This window comes from Anoplolepis gracilipes, chromosome 1 (genome assembly GCF_047496725.1).
Source record: "Anoplolepis gracilipes chromosome 1, ASM4749672v1, whole genome shotgun sequence".
Taxonomy (NCBI): domain Eukaryota; kingdom Metazoa; phylum Arthropoda; class Insecta; order Hymenoptera; family Formicidae; genus Anoplolepis; species Anoplolepis gracilipes.
The window spans coordinates 3,377,035-3,401,426 of NC_132970.1; the positions used below are offsets into that span (position 1 = coordinate 3,377,035).

General features: G+C 35.4%; 3 protein-coding genes and 1 pseudogene across 7 annotated transcripts in view; 2 read left to right on the forward strand and 2 right to left on the reverse strand.

Annotated features, from left to right (window-relative positions):
- Mam (uncharacterized) overlaps nt 1-12,106 on the reverse strand; it is a 164,603-nt gene extending 152,497 nt beyond the window's left edge. For 2 of the 3 annotated variants that reach the window (XM_072896241.1, XM_072896234.1), the window contains exon 1: nt 9,183-12,106. In XM_072896241.1, the coding sequence (XP_072752342.1) occupies nt 9,183-9,668 (486 nt within the window). In that variant the 5' untranslated portion in view covers nt 9,669-12,106. The remainder of the gene's footprint in view (nt 1-9,182) is intronic. The other variant, XM_072896296.1, reaches the window with a different exon arrangement.
- Elp4 (Elongator complex protein 4) lies at nt 9,289-14,240 on the forward strand. 3 transcript variants are annotated; one of them, XM_072896377.1, is made up of 6 exons: nt 9,289-9,414; nt 12,648-12,804; nt 12,901-12,936; nt 13,032-13,654; nt 13,737-13,949; nt 14,031-14,240. In XM_072896377.1, the coding sequence occupies exons 2-6, from the start codon at nt 12,684-12,686 to the stop codon at nt 14,139-14,141; spliced, it is 1,104 nt and encodes a 367-aa protein (XP_072752478.1). In that variant the 5' UTR covers nt 9,289-9,414; nt 12,648-12,683; the 3' UTR covers nt 14,142-14,240. The 3 variants fall into 3 exon arrangements, with proteins under 3 accessions (XP_072752478.1, XP_072752460.1, XP_072752469.1); XM_072896359.1 differs by lacking the exon at nt 9,289-9,414 and adding an exon at nt 12,176-12,302 and having other exon boundaries at nt 14,031-14,239; XM_072896368.1 differs by lacking the exon at nt 9,289-9,414 and adding an exon at nt 12,309-12,468.
- Nucleotides 14,241-15,893: 1,653 nt separating this feature from the next.
- LOC140669442 (CD63 antigen) lies at nt 15,894-19,845 on the forward strand. Its single transcript, XM_072899293.1, has 6 exons — nt 15,894-16,158; nt 16,395-16,613; nt 17,474-17,656; nt 18,232-18,444; nt 19,131-19,338; nt 19,507-19,845. The coding sequence occupies exons 1-6, from the start codon at nt 16,096-16,098 to the stop codon at nt 19,563-19,565; spliced, it is 945 nt and encodes a 314-aa protein (XP_072755394.1). The 5' UTR covers nt 15,894-16,095; the 3' UTR covers nt 19,566-19,845.
- Nucleotides 19,846-21,638: 1,793 nt separating this feature from the next.
- LOC140668947 (uncharacterized) lies at nt 21,639-23,976 on the reverse strand (annotated as a pseudogene).
- Nucleotides 23,977-24,392: the final 416 nt, after the last annotated feature.

A 24,392-nucleotide genomic window follows, 5' to 3' on the forward strand; every position in this document is an offset into this window, starting at 1 on the left:
GGCGAACATTATGATTCGACCGGTCGACGCGACACACAAACATCGCTGGCTGCCGGTCGACGCGTGTGTCTGGTCGTGTTTCGTTTTCGCACCGTAGAGAAACGCACATTTTCGGGGTCCCGACGTTCACCGGTCCGTGCTTCATCGGCGGCAGATTCGCTCCCGTGTTTATTGTGTGCCAAGGAGAGGCCACCCAGCCAAGAGAAAGATAGAGATTCGTCGCTCACTCGATACCATCATCGGACAAACGCTCACACATGTACGAACGAGAGAAGCCCGAACCTTCGCACGCATGTATGCACGCACTATAGGAACGCGCTCACGCAGTGTCCGCGAGCAATTCTCCGAACGAAAATTCCGAAGGAAAATCTCCTTCGTGAAAATGGCCCCATTATATCATTTTATAGAAACCGTCATCTCTCTTTTCATTCTCTAAAATGGATATGCATAAAACGAATAAACATGTAATTTTTACATCAAGCAAAAAAATCTTTTATTAGAAAATGAGCCTGTATTGTAGGGAAACGTGGGGTAGAACGGCCAACGTAAGCATTGAGCAAGTTTTCAACATATTGAAAAAAAAAATAAATCGATCTCATTTTTACTAAAAATATTCTTTGGAATATCTATTATAATTTATAACACCTTTCAACTAAAAATATTGCGATCACTGATAACAGCACGAAAGAGACACCTAATAGCAATAATTGCAACATATTTCATGGTAGCATCTCTGTAAAAAGATATCGATTCTGTATCATTGTACCCCGCGGTGCCGTTCTACCCCACGTTCCCCTATAGTATTGCTGATCATTTTCCTCGTTATATTTTCGAAAAGAAAAATTTGATTGCAAATTTTGTAAAGTGCAACATTACTACTCGCTAATTGTAAACAACATCTGTAGAATACTTTTCCTAAACATCTTTAAATAAATTTACGGCTTACCACATAACAATAAAGGGTAGCTGCTATGCTTCGTTTTACGACGTACCCCTTCCCTCTTACCTTGGCGATAGCCAACGCGCTTTCACGAAAGATCGCGGGACCGGCTGCGTGGTAAACGTGATTATAACCATGCTCGCGCGATTCGCTCGTAAACATAATCAAGCCGAGGCAATACTGCGTTCAACTCGTTCCGAAAGACGCGACCGGCATGTCCGGCGGAACCGCTTGGGTGGTCGGAACACACGACCACGAATTCCAACCGTTCCCCGAAGCGTTCCGAGAAGGCCCGTTACATATCTCATGCGCGTAACGTCGCATCGACATATCCCGAATCCCGCGGGATGCTCCAAAGTGACACCCTTGCTCTCATTAAAGCAATAAAAAAAAATAAAAAAAAAAAAAAAAAAAAAAAAACGAAAATCGAAAACATCTGTTCTCCAATACTGTAGCTCCCGTTTCTCGTCGATTCTTTGATTTGCATTTCAAGAGAAAAAATTGTTGCATTTATAAATATTGCATGGTGCATATAAATATAATTTTGCAAATTATATGCAACGATCAAATTTGTGAAACGTTATAAAATAATTTTTTCACATTAACTGTTATGACAAAAATATTTTATCTTTCCGAACGCGGTAATTTACAAATTAATGACGTAAGTTAATCATGAGTTCAATCCATATTTGTGTTTTATTTTGTAACGTTGTAATATTCGAAACTGCAAAGTGTCTCTCTTTCTCTCACTAACAGTTCGCGGCATTCAAAGACAATAATGACAGCGTTATTATCACGCTTAAAGCGGCTATTATGGATAAGTCATGGTTTAAGTGTAATTACACGCTCCTCACAAGATAACTTTGTGAGATTTTACAGAATATTACGGACACGCGTGCGTTCCATGACAAGCATTTTCGACTGTGTATCGAAGGCACCGATAATAGACGTAATAATACTGATAACGCTGGCTGGTACTTCGAAGTAGTTACTTTGAAAGTGAAATTTTATCTACTGATTTCTGGTAATTTGTAAATTCTTGAGCCGTCTCATCGGACTTCGCTTCGACAAAACGGATCTCTGTGTCTTCTGGCAATAATTTGTGTCTTCTGGAAGCGCTTCCTTGAACGCTATTGGCAAGCTCGCGCGCATATACAATTCCGATTATCGCGCAAACATCGCGTTGGCCGATGTAGCCTTGAAATTTCTGCGAATTGAACACAAGGCAATCTGCATTTCACAAAGATAACGCTTTAACGAATCGCTGTGATGGCAACTTGAAGTTTTTTATCAAAAGTTTTAACGAAGCAAAGCCGTTATCATCTTCTATCAACAAAACTGATTGGATAAAAATTTGTGACTTTTATAGTATTTATCGTAAGTATGTAAGTATATATATATATATATGTATATATTACGCGCAGTGTTTAATAAAAAGTGATAATAAATAAAATTTCTACATTTATCACGTTTTTTTAATTATGTATGTTAAATGATTAAATTATGTAAAGTAAATGATTAAATTAGCGTATAATAAAAAATGTTAAATATTAAATATTAAATTTTTTACTTGATATTGAAAGAGATAAGAAAAAGAAAGAATCTCTCTTTTTTAGTCGTGTGATACGCTGTGCATTCAAGAATTAAATGTCAGAATGTAGCGAACAAATCCTGAAACCGTTACGATAACACTTGATCGTTATCAGCGGCTTAGTCATCTTATGAATGGCATTTCATAAAATTTTGCTTGTCATTGCTCGCGCATAACGCGATGAGAACCGCTGCGATCTGTTTTATTCGTGCTCATGCATGAGGACGCGTGATGCAAATCGTGCACATAGAGAAACAGCATCATCGGATACCACTTCTGGCCTTTTTTGTCATTGTTATGTCCTGTCAACTTTGTCGTCCAAGGTTGCGACAGTACCGATTTGGCGGAGACGCATTTCGTGGTCATGAACAAACACGCTCGTAGGTGGAACAAAAATCCGAATAGCCTTTCTATTTTTTTCTCGTCGCAAAACGTGACAAAAATAATTTTTTCTTTTCGTTTTACAGCTATATGCTTATCGTCCGATTTTGTACATAAAATTTTTCTCACTACTTTTCGCATGAAAAAATATACAATTAGATATATACAGGGTGCATCGGAGTGCCCGTATCAGGCATTTTTTTTAACTAAAATTTCGATTGAAAAATGTTTCCTACAAAAGTTTTGTGATTTCGAAAAGTCAAGATGGTGCCATTGGTTTGACCTTGGGTGTAACACTGCCAAAGTAAAGGTCAATCTAGTTTTTTTTTTTAAACAGAACTACTCTAATTTGTTATAATAGTTTATGAGATATTTAATATTTTACTTTGACATAATTTTACATAAATAATAATAATTTTACCATCCATTTAAAAATTTAGATTGATCTTCATATAACCTTAACAAGTACACCCAAGATCAAACCAATGGCACCATCTTATTATGTCCCTCTCAAAGTCACAAAACTTTTATGCGGAATTTTTCGATATATATCCTCTTTCTCTCTCCCTCGCCTTCTCTCCATCTATCTATCTCTATCTATTTTTCTATTTATCTATCTCTATCTCAAATTTCATTTCTGTTACGAATTGATTGAGTTAGAGATAAATAGTTTAATAATTTGTAGCACTTGATTTCTCGAACAAAATTTGAAATTAATTTGTTAATAAAATAATCCAGGATTTCAAATCTTTAATTTGAAATTCTGTATTAAAGGATATATGCGTGTTGAAGGATATATCCTTTACGCGAATAATTTAAACCCAGACTTGAGATATCCTTGAAACTATGCTACGTGTAAAAAGGTTAGACCCGCCTAACATTTAGCGATCACATCACAGATTCGAACAAAACGGAGAAATAAATACAATTCTTATAAACCGACGCTCGGAGACGAGTGACCGAGATGCCTAATATCATATGCCCAATACACAGGCCTATACGGTGTCCTAAATTGTCGGTGGGCGTCCGGCTAATGGGTCGTAATGAGAGTTGTCGGACTAGCATAATGACTATGCTGAAACGAATGTTGAATTCTCTCGATCAGCTTGAAGGGAAACATTCTCGATCGGAAAAGGGATGAGCGGGCGCGTGTGCAATGGTTAACAAAAATTATTTGGTCCTGACAAATTATTATCTATTTGGTCGCTAAGATCTTTCGAGATCACCCGTCTGTGTAATATTAGACGAACGAAATGCGGCGGTTTTGCAATCGTTTCGATCCTTCACCCATAACTAAAATACTACAGCATCTGTTTCTCAAAGTTCTTTTACTTGTACAGTAACAAATAAATTCAGCAGTTAATAAATTTTATGCACATCACTATTGGAAAGATCATTCAATCTTGAGTTTTGAATATTCGAAAATCAAATACACAGGCAAACAATCGCAATTGTTTTCTCTTTAGAATGAATTTTTATATTATATTATCTCATTATAACATGTTTATTTGAAAAATGAAAGTTTATATAAAAAAATACAAAATTACAAGAGAGAAAAAGTCTAATATTTACCTAATAATAAAACTAAAAAAAATTAAGAGATCTCTATCTATTAACTTTACTAATACAAAGATTCTAGCTGTAACACAGTACGATAAAAATATGAAAAATAATTGTAACAAAAAATTTATTTTGTCTAGTATAAATTATCAATATTACATAAATTACATTATTTAATTAAATTCCCCCTTCCTCTTTTTCGATAAAAGTCAATATATCCCATAAATCGAAATGATATATCTTGTAGTATGATATATTGAAAAACTATCAGTTATTAGTTGAGCACCTTCAATGTAAAGGTCTTGATCAAAACAATACGTGTCTCGTTCGACAGGATGAGTGTCGCTGCAACTGATCTCGCCAGTCTCGTTCGCCGTTCAGCAAGTGACTCACTCTCAAAGTAGCGTTGGATAAGAATGAACGCGAACAAATAACCTCGAGTTCTTTCTCGTATGCACTGCATTAGTTCGATTGCGGAATAATCAATACAGTCGCCGATTGAGTACCACTGCCGATCTAGCCGGAGTGACATCCTTCGTGTCGCGAGCCACAGCTCCCTCTGACACGTGTCATTCGTGGCACCGGCCGGCTTTGAATAAGAACGAACCGCGGCCAAATGACAAAACGATTCCGTACATGTCGCGCGCGTTAAGAACCGATCTTGTGGCTCGAAAAAAATGAAAAGAAAACCATATAATTTTCTTTTCATACTATTGTTATATTGAATATTGAAATAAATTTAAATTTAACGATATTATATACACAGAAATTATTTTTATTTATATTTAATGTATATGAAAATCGTAATATCAGAGCGTCTTACGTATATCTTCTGTTTACGTAAATCAAGTCTTATTTAAACTTGATAAATTTCTGCTAACGTTAGAAAAAAATGTCACAGACTAAACAATACTATTTAAAGAATTTTTTTTTGTTAATATTTTTTGAAATTTTTAATGTGTGATAATTCCTTGTCGCAATGTGGTTTGTTAAACTCTGATAAAATTAATATATTATTAATAACTCAATGAGTAAATTTCTCATGAAATTGTAATCTTATATAAACAAAATATCTGATAAAAATTAGCGAGATGAAAAACTTGTAAAATACTTGTCAAATTATGAATAATGAGAACTTTACAATAATATTTACTTGCACATATTACTTTTCTATTCGTACGTAATGATATATGTTGAATAACTATTATTTGTTGTAATATTCTCTATAACATTATATATTAAAAAAATAGAGAAAAATTTGTTCAAGAGACTCAGAAAAAATGACTTTAATTCTCAAATAAAAATTCCCTGATACTTACAAAACAGGTAAAGTTTTCTTTATTTAAGATAATCTTATTGCGTTATTATCGCGCAAGTTATCATGCAAATTCATTTTAAATCTGATATTACGTATAAATATCTTGATAGCTAATCTCTCTTACATAATACAAGTATTTTCCAGATTCGATATATAAATTGGGATCACATAAATTGAGCGATGATACCGAAAGGAAGGCGCTTTTAGATCTAGTTCACCGCAGTTAGGTTCTCTCGGCGGAAATCGTGATTCCCATAGCTTTCCCCCGCATCGTGATAGCCCGTCATTGTTCGCAGCGCGTTATGAATGAGCGAAACGCGGGACACGCAGCTCTATATGCGCCACGATTTGAACACGCGCGCGTACTCGGAGCTAGAGTCGGATGAGAATGAGAAGAAAAAAAAGAGACGAATCGTGCGAGAAGATGAAATCGCGCGAGCGCGCGTAATTATCGACGATCCTGTTGCACCGCATAGGATAGTGTTTCCTGTCGGTCCCTCCCTCGCAATCTCTTTCTCCTCGCGCTCCACGTTTTGTTGCACGATAACTTGCTATCAATCGGACGATATCGCGAGACCAGAGTATCAGTGTGTGGTAATTATGCGACTTTGTTCCTCGAGAAAGAGTGATTTTGCATCGATTAGAATCTTTCAATATACTTGAAGTAAATTTGTGAAAATTATGATTTTCATTACGAAATCAGCAATGATAAAGAAAATATTTTAAATAGAAAAAAAATTATGTTAAATCATCGGCTTTTCATAATCAATTTGATTGTGTTAAAGTTACTCTAAAATATTAGGTGATATATGTGTAAAGCATTTAATAAATTTCGTAAATGTAAAGTAAACGTAAAGTTTTCAGTTTCTTATTAGGTAAGAAAGGAAGGAAATTATCTTCTATAGATAATTCTAAAGCAATCATTCTATCTCTGTTATAAAGTTTAATCATTTCATTAATCGTAAGAAACAAATATAGAAAAAAATACACTGTAAAAAATGTTAAAAATTACATAAAAAAATAAGTGAAATATATAATAAAATTGCACAATTATTGTTCGTATAATTTTTAACATATTCTTACAATGTAATGAACAAGGATGCAAATTTTTGTGAGCTCTTATTTCAAATTTCCGCAAATTAATTCTGGTTTATTGGTAAACGCTACGCTCCCGATTCTTCCTTCTTTTATATGTCATAGTAGGTCTTTCATGCAATCATGCGAGTTAATTATATCAACTTCATAACAATTTCGTATGACGTGAATGTTACCTATCACCTTTATGGCTAACGGCGATTCGTATAGGACAGGCGCGTACACGTCACATTACACACGTACAACACACATCGATAATCCGACGTCATCCGATGTGGGGAAGTTGTTATCGTTCTTCTTTGCACGCGACATTTATAAAGTGCACCCCGATGACGTTCATATTTACGTATTACTTAATATCACACGCTCGGGTACGTTGACAACGTAATAGTTATAGCAAACAAAACAGAATGTTCCTTCATATCTTTATCTTATCAATTTTGCTTTCAACAAATCATTTTAAGTTAAATTTTAAGACAATTTTAATTAAGTCAATGATAAATTCAATGAGCTCTAATGTATGATGTAAAAAAATGTGAAAATTAATTATACAACGGTTTTTTATCACACATATATGTATAAATTAATTAACAGACGATTACATATTTATATTTTTAATAATTTCAATTTTATAGCTATTAATCTTTAAGCTATAATTTTATTCTAATGTTATATAACGTTGGCTTTAAACTTATTTTTTATTATTGTTTCTAGATACATCAAATAGTAATTTCTTTTTATTAACAAAATAATATAAATGCTTTTCAATAGTAATTTTGATAAAACAATTTTTTAAAATATAAATTCTCTTTAAAATCAAAAATAGTCAAACCGACGCACATTTGTATCTAACAACATTCGCTATTTAATCACACAAGCTGAGAGAAATATTCGGTTTTTTTTTCTCAAACGAGATCGCGGCATGCAAAGGTCTCTACGTAAATATTTTCCGCGAACGTTCGTGACAATGACGTTACGCGTAGCGAGGATCGTAAGAACGCCCCTGCATTGACGTAAAACCAAGGTTAACACAGGGACGTCTCGAATCGAACGCCTACGGGGTAACTAGCGCGGGCGCGACCTACGACCTTAACGATCCACGTGTCCACCTGTTCCGTCTCGATTTCGACGCCACGTTAAATTCATCGATTTACTCGATGAACACAGCAGAAGCGCGCAATTAATATACTGACACGGTCAAATAAAAATATTCCGAAGTTGCCTTTTATTCAATTTCTAACAGAACATAAACAAGTTTTTTTAGTTTATACGCTTGCACGTATGTACACTACGAGTAATTATTGTTCCTTCGAAATAAATAAAATTTTGTATTTAAAATAAAATAATTATATATACATATTAAAAAAAAAAAAATTGTCTCAAATGCATCGGTAAAATTTATAGACGAAAAAGGGGTGTGTTTTATAAATCTTATATATATAAATAATTTAAAATATAAAAAATGTATCTCTGAAATATTGACACACACACACACACATATATATATAATTATATATATCCCTTTATACGAATACCACACGACTATTTTTTCTTATAGCTCAAAATAGTTTTAGAAATATATTTCTCTGTGATTAGGATATCACAGTATTGAAAAGTGAAACGTTTCCGAGAAAATGTCATACAACTGCTTATCTACAATTGACATCGTCCAAACGTACTGATAAGCGTACTGTTCACATACAATAACCAACGCAATTCGATGCTTTGGATTAATGCTGTCAATACTGGGACCCGCATATATCTCGAATAGTATTCGGACAATATTCATGAGTCGCACAATTGAGTATACGAAAATAGCACGTTCTGTGAAGGACAGAAGCAGTCTTATTGCAATGAAGAAAACACGAAAAAAAAATGAGTGTTATTATTCGAATATTGTGAGAAATGCTAAGCATCAACAAGACCGTTTTTTCGAGCATAATAAACATTATATTAAATACATCGGACATATTTTCGTATACCGCGTGACGTGAAAAAGTACCTCACTCGTGCGCCTTTCCACCTCCAAGGTGAGGAAGTTCGATGGGGAAGGAAGGAAGGAAGGAAGGAAGGAAGGAAGGAAGGAAGGAAGGAAGGAAGGAAGGAAAGAAGGAAGGAAGGAAGAAAGGAAGGAAGGAAGGAAGGAAGGAAGGAGAGCCGCCGAGTTTGTAACAAGTTCGAATTCTCACAGCGGCGTAGGCACACCTATACGCTTGTCCACGACACGATAAAAGCGGGCAGAAGAAGACGAAGACGAAGAGAAGGCAATAATAAAAAAAATGAAATAAAGAACTTACCATGTGAACGTTGGAGAGTCCCACCGAGTCGCTCTGCTTCTTATCCGTCTTCTTGGCCTGCCGTTTCGCTTTGCTCTCGAGGAAGCGCTGCTTCAGCACCTGGGTGTCATATGTATTCTGCTCGCACAGCCCGTTGAAGCTCTGATCGAACCTTGGGATGCAATCAGTCTGCCTACGCCGATAACTCTCGATTCTGCGTCGCAAACGGTCCACGACCGCCTGCCTCTTCGGGGTGAGTACCTCACCCATGCCGGGTGCTTGGCCCATTTGTTGTTGCTGCTGTTGCTGCAGATGCAACTGCTGTTGACCAGCTATGCCTAGCTGACCGGCAGCGGCGTTCAACTCGTGGATCGCGGATTGGCCGAGGACGTTGCCGGCGCAGGGTACGTTGCCGGTGTGCCCGTTCGGGCCCTGGCCCGCGCACACGGAGATGGTGCCGGGGGGGCCTTGCGGGGGCTGACGGGGCAGGAGCCCCCCGGCCTCCATACAGCCCCCTAAATCCACCGCAGGATAAGCCAGTTCTCAATTAGTGCCACCGAGGTGGTCGTTGATAACGCGCGATGCCGGCCGCACGACCTCGTCGTCCTCTACCACCGGCTGCACCGCTGTCTGCGTGCCGAGCATCCTCCAATCCGCTGGCGTGTCGATGATCGCGCCTGACTTCCGGCAGGAAAGCATCTGGCCGCGTATAACCGCGCTTTCGGGCGCCCCCGGACTTGACCGCGGTCAAGATCGATGTTTTCTTTCGCGAGACTTGTTTTGAAAGAACACCATGTACTTGTTGCCAAAATAAATATCTCGATAACGAGAAAGAGGAAGCTCTTATATCGGCGTGAAGAATGTAACGGTGTGGAATGTTATACGACGGAGATTCCAAAGTTACCGCACATACATACACACTCGCCAACTGCCGCGATACGTGACGCGATGCCACCGGCGCGCGGCGTCGACGCGACTCGTCAATGAACGCCGCGCGTTCCGCCTTTTGTTCGTGATCCACGTGACCGCGCGCGCGATAGTGCGCGCGTCGTCGCCGTCACACGACCCGCTCACCAAACTGTGTTGCTACTTGCTACTCTGCTCTCCTTCCTCCAGTATTATTTCGAAACTCTCTACGAATGCGATTATCGCGTCCAACGCGCCCCCATCAAACAGTTACGTTCACAGTCACATTCATGGCTAACGTTCAGCGTTACGTTAACGCCAACAAGCGCTATTCAATTTAAATGTATGCGCCCGAATGTATCGTATTTGAATTTTCACGTAAAATGTCTACGATATATATACTTATATACGCGCGTGTTGCATTTCGTCGTCACTTCGAGTCCGATGTTACGCCAGAGTTCATTGGAAATATCGGGTTCACAACTGTCACTCTCGAGAACGCGCGCAACAGAAGATTTGACGACGGTGGGACGGAAGGTTCGCCGCGCGCGACTAACTTCTCGATAAGAGCCCGCTCGAGTCCTTTCTCTCGTTCGCTACTTCTCTCTTCATCTCACAGGCGCGTGCTGTCCCTCTCTCGTTCGCTCCTTCTCCGTCTCTCGCTTCCCCTCGCGTGTATCGTTCTCGTCACGGAGATGCTGGCGTAAGTAAGAGAGAGGGGATAGGGGCCACCGCGACACAAGCCTTTCGCGACTTCACACAATCGGGGACCTCCTTTACCGTGATGTTCGCCTTGCTGCGCTTTTCCACGCACGAAAATAATCCTTATGCGCGTTCGATATTCGCTACGTATCGAATGATCGTCGTTAGATGAAGGAAACACACTGAGTAAACACCAACGCGACCCTAGGTATTTACGGCGGATTTGTTCGGTGTGTCGAGCGCGCTGGACGTCACAACAGGTAGTTGAGCGAGGGCAGCGTGCTGCCGCTTGTCCGGAGAAAGAGAAGAAAAGAGAGCGGGTGGGAGCGAGAGGTCGTCAAACGGCACTGTGCAAGAGAGACGCCGCCTGTCGGATAGAATGAGAAGGAAACATACGGCGACCAACGAAGCTGGTCGAGAGATGGCAGAGGGGAGGAGGGTGTGCGCGCGCGCGAAGGAGAGAGATCGAGAGCGAGAAGGAACGAGGGATCACGAGAGACGATAGCGCGAAGAAAGAGAGGGGATCGGCGGATTTTCCAACGTTCGGCCAACTTCCTCCTGCGCGCACTCGCATGAGACGCGGCTTCAAGTTCGCCGCGAGTCCACGTTCTCTCTTCACCTCTCTCCAAAATCTATCTTTTTTTCTTGTCGCTTCTTCACGCTTTCCTCTTCTCTTCTCGTGTCTTTCTTTTCCATTGTAATTGTTGCTTTCGTTCTTTCTCTCTCTCTCTCTCTCTCTCTTTAATCTCTTGTTATATCGAGATCAAACACTCCGACTCTCGTTATTTCTAAAGGAAATACTGCTGCAAAGGCGTTCGCTCGTAAGAAACATTCTGGAATTCATTGAAGCCGTTTCCGCGCTACCGAGCGTCGTTTAGCCTATGCGCCGGTTGACACGCGCGAAATTCGTTTTTCATACAACACGGTCGTCCTACAGTCCGATATACGCGGTCGCGCATTCTGATCGCGCACATTGTGCGGATGTTGGTTCACTGGCACTTACACACATATGCACAAACACACACGCGCGATCTGAACCGTCGCGGAAAGAAATCAAATACCATCGAACGTTGACATTAAACTCGTCGCGGACGAATAGCAAACAATTACATAACCTCACTTTTCGGCTATTATGCACATACGCACGCGCGCGCGCGCGCGCTCCACGCAGCTGATTCAACGTAGTTTCAATGATTCTTTCTATATTTTCTCACGAATGCTCGCGCGCGATTGCATCCATTGCGACGAAACAAAGGATTACGCGCTCCAAACTTGCCTCTATCGAACGCTCGATGCCATTAACAGAACTGCGCATAGGGATAGAACGAGTACATACATGTATCGTTCAAACGGCGAATCATAATTACTGCCGCCGCGACGCGATCGCACTCTGGTGGTGATACGGAAAACCGCTAGAAACGTCGACCGCCGACCGACTTTATCGAATGTGGTGTCATCACTTGACTCATATCAAAACTACGAACGACGAGTGATGGTCGATTACAGGATAATAGTCGCGAAAATCTCGATGAAGTATGTATAAACTTTGACACACGTGGGCTGTGTTAGAGAAAACGCTATTAGCCTGCTCTGTCCTTGTAACTTTGAATAAGTAACGATAAGATTACAGATAAAACAATCCTTTTTGCGCTAATAGCGTCTCCTCAAACCTAACCTCTAACCTCATCTAAAAAATTGTGTATGTACAAATTTTGACAGGTTATTGATAATTTTTATTGTACTTATCATACATATTCATATACTTTTAGTAAAGATATAATTTTACAATATAAAAACTGAAATTGTATTATTTCTAGATAAAATATATTTTTTGTGAACACTTTGGATTATATACATAAATGCTAAATTATTTTTCAGAGATAATATATTCAGACGGCTTTAGCCACAAAAGAGATGATTGCTGGAGCGACAAAAGTTAAAACTAAATTTCCAGCAATACCAGGCACAAAGCCATCTATAAAAAATGCACAGTTGCTTATTTCAACAGGGGTACCTTCGTTAGATAATATAATAGGTTCGTAATTACTAATTACTAATATTATAGGTTGTACATATATTCTGCTTTTTTGTAAAATAATCATGTTTTTATAATGTTAGTTATCCTTTTTAGGTGGAGGTTTACCTATTGGTTCAATACTTTTAATTGGTATGTATTCAAACAAGTTTATTACTTTTTAAATAATCTATGTGTGAACTTTGTAAATATTTATATATAAACTATATATGCATTACTAATTACAGAAGAGGACAAGTATGGTCTCTATGCTAAAACTGCATTAAAGTACTTTATGGCAGAAGGAGTAGTCACATCTCAACCTATATTGGTTGCTTCACAAGATGTCCAACCTTCTCAATTTATATCAGAATTACCCGCAGTTATAAATGATTCAGATTCATATACAAAAACTGTAGATAATATAGATGAAGAAATGAAAATTGCTTGGCGATATCAAAATATGAAAATAATAGACTCGTCTTCTATGACAGGTCAAATCTTTGGTCATTACTATGATCTTACAAAACCAATGCAACAAGATCTCTTAGAACATGCAGATATAAAACAATGGCATGAAAATAATCTTCAATGCCAAAATAATATATTTGAAAACATTGCATATACCGACTTACTATATACTATTCAAGAAACTCTACATAATGGACAATATTTGATCTCTGAAACAACAGAAAAGAAGAAAATTTTAAGAATTATTATACATTCTCTGGGATCAAGATTATGGCTTTCCAATACAGAGGAATCTTCAAATCGAGATTTGTTAAAATTCTTATATTGCTTCAGAGCACTTTTGAGGAATTCATACGCAGTCGGTGTAATAACAGTTCCGATCAATAATTTTGATAACACTGTAAGTTTTAAAATTTAATTTCTATAATAGTGTATTATCAATATAGTGTTATATCAATTTTATAATGTATATTTTTTTGTAGGATGCTGTCATTGAGAAAATTGAACATATGTCAGACATAGCAGTTAGATTAGAATCATTTGCAGGATCTGCTAAAGAAACCAATCCATTGTTCAAGGATTATCATGGTCTTTTACACATTGAGAAATTGTCTGCATTAAATACATTAGCACCTCGCTGTGCAGAATTTAGAGATCTAGCGTTTAAATTACGTCGTAAAAAATTTGTCATAGAAGTTAGTCAAGTTGATTCTGTCAAGTTATAATTCTGTTTGATTAAGTTTTCTATTACTATTGATATTTATTTTTGTCTTTAGGTTTTACATTTGCCGCCTGAATTTGAGGACACAGCACAACGAGAACAAGATGAGGCAGTACCTTCTGTTGGATGTATGAGTGGCTCTCATAGAAATATATTAGAGTTCTAAGTTTAAATTTTATAAAAAATTGAATTTACTTATAACTAATTAAATAATTGTATAGATATTTATATTTATATTAATTATATAAAGATTTATATATTATAGTGGATTTTTTATTTATCTACTATATTTTATTATAAAATATACAATTATTTTTGGTATTACACAACTTTTATCTCTTATTATCATTATTTTGAATATTCGAGATATACAGGCTGTTCTAAAATCATCATTTATCAATTTGGAAACGATTTTTCTTCAGGAGAAATGTTAAGGAATTGCCACAATTTTGTAGACTTTCAATTTTTGCCATTCTATATCTTGGTAACTAAATTTCAAATTAAAATTTTATTAAAGTAATCTGAGATTATAACTGAAGAATGTAATTATGTTAAATTTTAACGCTACAGTTTGTGGAAAACCTTTCTTTTTCGCTTATAATTGAAAATTATTAATCCTTCATATTTTCATTAAGGAAAAATCATCTCCAAATTGGCTAAAGAATTCACTCCTAAAAGGATATATGTAGTTTTAGGACATCCTGTATATTTGCAATTTTGCTTCGTACCTATAAATAGAAAATTGAATTTTTATGTACGCTTGTAAGCCGTGCTTATTTCGTTTAACGGGAAGTACATGGTGTGGCGGCTGAATTAATGTAGACAAGAGGAGATAGGCTTCGTGCACACTTACAATAATGCGCATAAAATATCTTTTTGCCGTGATACGCGGTATATAGTCTCAACCTGCAATTTCGTTTACACCATAGGAAGATTCCTATAACGAATATCAGTCCAGAAAATGATCATTATATAATTATATAATGCCGAGGTTATTAAGTAGTAAATATAATATTTATGCTAATTACGAAAGAATAAACAATATATTGCAAATGAAGTTTTTAAATTTATAAATAATTAATACTATATAAAAATTAATATATATTATAAAAAATGAGAAAGGAAAATATTGTGGAAGATATTTTAATATTTAATCGGTTTATATAAATTATTTAGTTATTTTATAAATGTCATTATTATTTTAAAAAATCAAAAAAACTTAAAAAAATAAGAGTAGAGAATATTAGTTTCTTTATATCTTTCTTGACATTTTTCAGTTTTGTTATAGAAAGAAATAAAATAATTTTAAAAAAAGCCTAACATGATATAAAGCCTCTGTGTAGTCGTTTTAAAACATCGCGAAATATTATATCGTCCCATTTTAATATCTCAAAGTGCTTTAGCTAAGCTTTTTATAAATCAGGTAAATTTACAAAAACTTGCAATATATGTACCTACAACAAATATACAATACTAGCAATAAGATTACTAACTGCACATTTATAAGTATATATTATTGTTTTACATATATGCGTAAAAAAGAATTTTAATAATTTTAATATTTATCTACAAAATATAATATATATAATATATACAAAAATAAGAAATAACAGAATTTCGATATAAAGTATAATATATGCACGAAAGTATATTCAACACCTGAACGAGTGGACATCTGTCATTGAAAGTTCTCCCTCTTCTGATCAAGTGAACCTTTATTGACTCAAATCGTACGCAAAATGAATTCGCCAAACAACTGTGTGCATATAAACTTTTCATTCCCCTTCCGTTTTTTTTTTTCCGTCCACACCTTTCTACTTCCTTCCGGTTCCGTCCGGTCGGTCGCACACGAGGGCACACAAGCGCGCCTACAGACTGTACGGCCAACAGCAAAGTCCATCCACCGCATACGAGGGGGTTTTCAGTCCGCAAACGTACGCGATCAGGTCCGCTTCGGAAACAGATCGGATTATAACGTATTGCAGCAAATTGTCAAATGACACAATCGATCGAGTCGAATTATTATGCGGTACGCAGAGTGTGATCGTGGAATATTTATGTGACTAAAAAGTCACTTACAAATCAATAATTGTTTATTAAAACGAACGCGTCGGACAACAATGGAAACTGGCAGATTAGCCATATCACGCGCCTTTGTTTGCTGTTCGAATATAATTTTCTTGGTGAGTGAAATCGATTATTTATTTCTCAAATATATAGAATTTCATTTTTACTCTGTTTTTAATAAATCTTGATTGTTAATGACATTTAAATAAATACATATGAAATAATAAATATGTTAGCTAACATAATATGTTACAAACTGAGTCGACATATCTCGTGTAAAATGATTATTATAAATTATTTGACATAAATCAATACAATTTTTATAAAAATTGGGTCTCTTCTTCTCTTTCAGATATCAGGTTTTGCATTAATGTCATTGGGTGGATTATTATTAGCCGATAACGAAAGGATTTTATTATCACGTCTACTAGGACCTGGTGACATTCATCCCGATCAACCACTCTTCTATTATCTAGCTTTTGCTATAGTTGCACTAGGATTTCTTATTGCCATCATCGGACTTTTCGGATGCTGGGCAGCTTGTCTTTTCAATCGCTGCATCACAATTTCTGTAAAATATCTATACAATATTTTTAATTTAAATAATTTTATACGCATTTAATAATATTTTATATCTGTAAAAACAGCGCGCCAGTGTTTTTGTATTTTTTTGCCATTTTTTTCAATAATATTCAATATTTAATGCATGTAACATCAAAAATTTATCTCTACAACGTTATCAGAAATTTACATAGTTATTTGTTACAATTGCTTTTTATAGCGATAGTTTTAATAATATAAATCAATAAAATATACATAAATAATTCTAATGGCCTTTGCCTCTATGAAGAAAAAATTTATTTTAATAAAAAGATCAAGATAATCATAAAATTGGAGTCTATTTTATTTGTATAACATTTCGGTATGAAGTTACTGCGGTATGTTATTCATTGAGCCTATCTGAAACTGGATTTCCTACTTTGGAGTCAGTCACGCGTCGTTGCCCGGAAACGGATCTGCTCTTATGCAGACACGCGCGTAAATAAAAGGAGGGCGCGTCCGAGCGCCACGTAAAAACATTAATTATTTGTTCATGGACGAGCGAACATGAGTTAGCTCGTTGAGGGAATAATACGCTGGATCATGTTCTTTTTTTTTGAAAAACAAAAAATTACTTAGTGCTTTCAATTTTTACTTATGTACTCTAGTGGCGGAGAAAATTAAAAATAAATGTAGAAAAATATAACAATATTATTGTTATATTAAACTAATAAAAAAAAAATATATATATATATACATATATATATAAAGATATTATATATGTGAAATATATAATCATTGTAGCATGCAAAATTCAATAGATATATCTTAATATAGATATATCTTAATATAGGTCATTTGGAATTGATTTTTTGATTTTGCACCTTCCAGTATCTCGTGACGATAATCTTGCTGCTCCTCGGTCAATGTACCGTGTGTATTATCGCCGTTTTTTGGCCTCACTTATTGGGGATCGATGTGAGACCAGCGCGTCTGATACGCGCTTTACAACGCAGTTACTCTGTTCCTGGACGCGAACAATTCACGGCAGCCCTCGATCTTGCACAAACGACGGTAATAAAGTTTATATTATTTTTTAAATTTATACAAAAATAAATAATATAGATTTGACAATTATTGTATTAGCTAATTTTTTAAAGTGGACAAAGTTCTTTATTCGCGAATATGGAATTTCTAAATTAGGCTTCTCTGCATTGAAGATCAATTTTCATAAAAAAATTCACAAAGATAATCGAATAGAATTGAAATTTTGATCGCGAATGCAGATATTTCTGGTGAATAAAAAGAATATAGTTATTCCGCGATTACTGAAAATACCGCGAATACGAAAAGAACCGCGAAAAAAGCTTTAACTGTATTGCAAAGAAATTAATTTGATGATATCAACTTTTACATAAAAGTTTTTTAACAAACTATAAACGTAATAAAAATTAAAATTGTAAGAAAGAGATTAAATTTATTTATTTGATTATTTATTTTATAAATTAAAATTGTGAAAAATAAAAGTGACTGTTAGCATATTATTATTGTACATTTCCATCGTAAATGTATGTTGTGCTCAGATAACATAGCTACTATCTATTGCAACACAAAAAGAATACGCATTGCTATCATTGTGACGATTACAGTTCGCCTGTTGCGGCATAAACGGAAGCAGCAATTACGGCACGTCGTGGTGGCGGCTACAGGAAGTCGGCCGAAGAGAATTAGTAGTACCTCTCAGTTGCTGCACCCTGAATAATGCCAATGAGACGGACTCTTTCCTCAACCCTGAGCCTGCCAATCTCACTTTCTGCCAGGCTCTGAACCCTGCCGAACATCAATACGCCCGACACACAGAGGTATGCGCGATAATCAGGAAGTTAGAATGCTCCCCTTTTTTTTCGCCGAGCCGTGCGAACGCATGCGAGACGGCACTTTCAGTTTTCATTAAAGAAGAATGCGGAGACCCGCATATATCAAACGGGGACAAATGCGTTTTAAATATAGAATATCGACATATTGTCGATAAAAGCGATTCATAGGAACGCATCGCGTTGCTATTTTATCCAACTCTTTTTATACAACCCCCATTTTATACAAAAATTGGAAAAATATTAATGATTATTTTAATTTAATAATATTATTACTAATAAATATTAACAATTATTATATCAATATAATAAATTTTTGTGTGAACGCGAGAACTTAATGATTTCACGAAATGACATTTGAGGGAAATGCAAATTTCATTTCTATTTCAAAAACTATCGATTTACTTCAGCGTCCGTATTTTATACATAAATTTTCCTCGTTTTGTTAGAAAATTTATGATAAAACCGGCATGTCCTCGTGAATTCTAGAGAATCGTGTACTGGTTAACGACCTTTGTCTTGTCTGGCCAGGCCTTTATAGAGAAAGACTAAAGACTATATGAATTTATTCAAATGCGGGTATAGCTTTGATATTTCATTGCAGTTACATTTCTATAACTGTATATTTCGCTACACGTTAATGTCGATTGTAATAATTTTTATTCTACATTTAGGGTTGTCTTGAACATATCGAGAAGTGGATGCAAGATCAGGCATTGATCCTGCTGGCTATTATATTAGCTGTCATGTTTGTCGAAGTCATAGCGCTCCTCAGTATACTTCTCGCTTGCTCTCGAGGAAACAGGAGAAGAAAGTCGCAGGCATCAACCTTTACCTCCACGCAGACTTTGAGTCCATTCACCGAGAGCGATCACGATTTTAGTAAGAGAAGTTTCTCTATCTTAAAATCCACAACTTTTTAGATCGCACGATTTCATGCCGCAAATAACGTAAAGTGCTTTGTATTTTATACATTACACTTCATTGAATTATTTATGATTTTTTATCGTTGCCCCCATATTTTCACCATGTAATTTATATGAATTATAGGTATAGGTATCGAGAACAGAATGCATTCGGCCGGGACGACATTTGGTGCCAAATCATGAAGATGGCTGGAGGGCAGCCAAGGACAAACAGCGATTGATGTTAAGCACGCGAATAACCAAAACACGTGCGATGATACTAAATATAGTGTATTAGCATCGGGTAAAAAAAGCATAATTGAAGAATGGCGTAATCCTCCCAACTACTCCGAAGATTTATTACGAAACGATCAGACGTACGAGGAACGGGCGGTCGACGTTATAATCGATAATCGTCCTCAAGAGTATCTTAGATTTTCACAGAACGTGTCGCCCTTAAAGCTCGTGAATAATGACGTCAATAGCAACGATGATAAGCTGATTAAAATTAAAAGGCCTCAAGGTGGCGGTACAGTCAGAAGCATCCCCATTAAAGATTACCAAGCATCAATCGCGTATAACATCGGTACGTTGCGGCGATCCATGGTACCTCAATCGCAATTCGAGACTTTAGTCTCCGAGCCTGAAAAGAGCATTTATACGCCGTCAAAGAAAATAATTCCTATAGCCAGGAGCTCGCATCATCGGACAGCATCTCAAACTACATGCATCGCCACGCAAATGGAAGCTGATAATAGTCGCAGGAAATCACTCTGCCACTTTTGCAACAGTCGGCGCGAACCACGTAGTTGCTGTTGCGCTGCTTCAAACAAGGATAAGGAAGAAGAGGATAGATATTTTAATAAGACGGAGGACCAAAGATCGCAGGATGGATCCGACATAGATGAATACTTTCACAGAAGCTCACGCAGGGACTTTAGCTCGAGTCAGCGGCCTTCGAAATGTACACGTGAGTCTTTGAGAAATACAGCAAAGGCAATGGCGACGTGTACGAAAGATAAAAAAGTAACGGAAGACGCGTTGCGAGTGGCGGACGGACACGTTGGCCAAAAGATATCAGCGTACGAGCAGAACACTCGACGTAGCCTGAGTGGTCAGAATCCTAAGTATCGATCACTCTTTGAAGTAAAGGGACATCGAAGTATTGGTGTGCCGTTGGTAGGTATGCACAACGCCTGCGGTTTACCTGTCATAGCTTCCTGGCACAATCATGAGCTTCTGGATCCTTTGCGGATTGCGAGGACTGTGACGTCTATTTACAAGAGTCCTCGCACTGTTCCAAATATGCGACGTCGAACTCAAAAACGAAAAGCACCGCAGCCGAATCGTGCGATGATATATGCCAGAGACGCCGATCACAACGTTACAAAATCAACAATCAAATCAGTGGGTTATCTAAATGCTGTTAACGGCAGTGATAGATCCAGGAGGAAGCATCGTCGTTCATCATTTACCACGACAAAAGTAGGATCGTTGTCCTCGAAGAATTCCTTCAAGAGGACGACTAGAGCAAGGAGGCACGGGATTAAAGTAAGTTCGCTGGTAGATACTTTTGGCAGAAAATCGATTAAAGCGGAAAATGTCAAACGAACGACTCTGTACGCGAAAGATGACGGGGAGGAGGCTGTACAAGTTTTAAAAAGCTTATGTTTGAATCCTCTAGCGCACGCCAATCCGGAAACGGATATGATGTGGTGAAATGAGGATATTTATTGACGCACACTTTCTTGCTTTTATTTTAATTAATATATTAATATATTTCAAACCATTTAAAATAAAAAAGATAAATTTTAAAAAATTTAAAAAAAAAATATAAATTATATTTCATTAATTGTGCAAGCGATTTAATGGATATAATTTACTTTGTGATTTAATTTAAAACCAAATACATAAGATAGCAAAGTAAGTTTCTTTATTCATTCTTATTTCTATCTATTATCTCTTATGTGTTTAGTTTCTCGTACATTTATACGAGTAAAATTAATTACGCATATGAGTTGTTGTGTGTAAATATATATATCTGATATGTTATTGATATAATGGATTTTATATTTGAAGTTTTATAATAAACGAAATCCTTGCTGCCCTCATTAAAGTTAAGTAGTATTATTTTTTATAAAATGTAATTTATATATTATGATATATATACAATTTACATGAAACTGTTTTGGAACATTATCTTTCTCGATGAAACTTTAGGTTACTATATTGTTATAATAACTATGTTTTACTAATATTGTTATAAATGTTATTACATTAGAAAGCATCTGAAACGCAGTAACAATTTATGGAGTTATATTTGAGTAATAGTACAAGAGAAACAGATCGATCTCTCTTACCGTAAATAATACAGTTACATCTAGTACATAGAATGCTGCAGCTGTAAAGGTATATCTCCTATGATAAAAGTACATCATTTCAATTTTGTCCTGAAACAAATTACGTTTGTTAAATAAATAATAATTATATTGCAAAGCAGGAACAGAAGAGGAAAGGAAAATCTAAAACGTTTACCAAACGGCATTTTTTATTTTGAAGGGATAACCCATATTTTAATACACGATCTTCAACGCGATTTGCCTGGAATAATAATGATATTATACTATAGAGAAAGAATTTTTCTTAATAATTTAGATGCATTGTGTGGAATATTCTACTTTTAAGGAAATGTAAAAAAATTACACATTTTACAGAAATACTCTAAAAAATAATACTTTACAGCAGAGCTCTATATTATTACATATGTAATATATTTACTTCGTAAGTCGTAAACTGATACATTCCATATAAGTAAACGGATTGAAAGAGCAAGTCTACCGAATATACGATCATTGTCTGTGTCCTGTGTTGCCATTAAATATAAATTTTTTATGAAATCTAGCATGAGAGACAAAGAGGTGAAGAAGGTGCCTATTCTATACAATCTATTTATCTGATCCGCACTATTGAGGAGTACACCATGCAAATAGCGCACATCGTAAACCGTGATTTCGCTCGGCGATCCAGTTACCGGTAGTTGCGATACGTGAGGTATTATTTTTTCGTTCAGATGTCGGAAACGTTGGCCTATTAAATCTAGAAATATGCCGGTTAAAAAATGCAATTTGTGCCCACGATAAATGGAATAATCTCTTCAAACATCGCCTTTATTATTGCCGTCGTTCCATCCGCTTTACTAATGGCCTCATATGTCTTTCTAATCAAATCGCGTGTTGTTAATACGAAAAATAGCCATATGAATATATGTTTATCCTTTCTTTCATGTCCTAATGCTCTCGCCCTGTCATCATACGTTTCCAGTATATTGAAAAACTGAAAGGATTAGATGTAATAAGCAACGTATTTGTATTGTACATATTTGAATCCCCACATATCTTATTAATTTCTAAATTTTACAAGTTAATTACAAGTCACTTCTAAGGAATAATTATATATATATCAGTAAATTAATATACTTTTTTTAAATTAATGATATTAATCTTTTATATAATTAATATACTCAATGAATTGCATTATTCGGCAAACAGGCTTAATATATTGGATATATAATATATATATATATATATTTATATATATAATTTTCACAAAAATGACATTAAAAAAGATATATAAATTTTATGTTTTAAAAGATTTTAAAGATATTTGGTTACATTTGATTTCATGATTACTTTTTTATATTATTAATTTAGATCTTTGAATATTATTTTTTTAAAGAATAATTATTATAATCCTTCCGTATTGTAACCTATGCCATATAACATCGTCTTGTATATAATAATATATATATATTTTTTTGGCTAATATATTTTATTTTACTTAAAAATTATTGAGCTTACGAAAGAAGTAAAAAAGTTTCTAAAGAAACAAAACTTTCTAATGCATATTTTTAACTGATTACATTCCGGCCCGTTAAATAATTGTAATACAAAATTAAACTTAAAAATTAATTAAACCGGTTGCTATAGTTACATTCTTATAACGATATGGGAGGATTTAAAAATATTAATAAATACTATTTATATTAGTAAAAAATATCCATCAAATTTCATTTTATAACTTATTCAAAATTAGAGAAAAAAATAAAAACCTAACTTTTACTTTCCTTCTTAGAATGTAACTGCTCAAGGAAGGATATAGAAGTATACGTTTATAAGACCTCTCTTAATTTTCGAAAGAATCATTTCTTAAAATTGTTGCACTAATTTAGAATCATGCTGTATATATTTATGTATGTGCACACGTATGTATATATGTATAAAATATTCCGCAATTATTTACCTTGACAAGATCTTGGTCCCAAAAAGCTGCTACGCAATTGTACTAACGAGGCGGTAAAGGCAGTAAATCGTACAGTTTCAAAAATTATTACTTTAAGATTTTCTTCAAACGATGCAATATACATCTCATAATAGAACACACCCGTGTACGTACAATGAATTAATATCCATAATATACAATAATAACGGCCCCAGACACTTGGTTTCAATCGACCTTTCACTAATTTGCATGAAAGTAAACCCAATATTTTATTGAGCATTGTTATCAATTTTAAATTTTGGAAAGGTGTTTGTAATATCGATATCGTTTTAGACATGGTAAAAAAATAAAGCGCTATTTTCGACAGACTAACTTGACAGACCTAACAGCTTTTCCTAAGTTATTTTTATTACTACACAGCAGGAAATTAGAAAATTCATATAGCATACTCTAACGATTATTAGAGATGTGACTTTTATATAAATAAGATCTACGTTAATTATCATCACCAATTTTTATCTTTCTTTATATTGTTATTAAATTGCGTTTTTTTGTGACTCACATTTTCCGATGCTTATAGCATTGTAAATCTATTTGTGATACATTAGTAATAAAATAAAATGACAGTTATTTATCTAAAGATACATATGTATTACGATTCCATTCCACATCGGATCACGCGACGCTCGTATAGACATACAAAAATCAATAAGATTCATGATTTATTATATATAAATGTATATTACGCTTGTT

Bases quoted from the DNA above. Each gene is read 5' to 3' on its own strand.
- Elp4 (XM_072896377.1), top strand. From the start codon at position 12,684: ATGATTGCTGGAGCGACAAAAGTTAAAACTAAATTTCCAGCAATACCA. The intron at 12,937-13,031 runs GTATGTATTCAA...TACTAATTACAG, and splicing joins TGGTTCAATACTTTTAATTG to AAGAGGACAAGTATGGTCTC. The intron at 13,655-13,736 runs GTAAGTTTTAAA...ATTTTTTTGTAG, and splicing joins TCAATAATTTTGATAACACT to GATGCTGTCATTGAGAAAAT.
- LOC140669442 (XM_072899293.1), top strand. From the start codon at position 16,096: ATGGAAACTGGCAGATTAGCCATATCACGCGCCTTTGTTTGCTGTTCG. The intron at 16,159-16,394 runs GTGAGTGAAATC...CTTCTCTTTCAG, and splicing joins GTTCGAATATAATTTTCTTG to ATATCAGGTTTTGCATTAAT. The intron at 19,339-19,506 runs GTAAGAGAAGTT...TATGAATTATAG, and splicing joins CGAGAGCGATCACGATTTTA to GTATAGGTATCGAGAACAGA.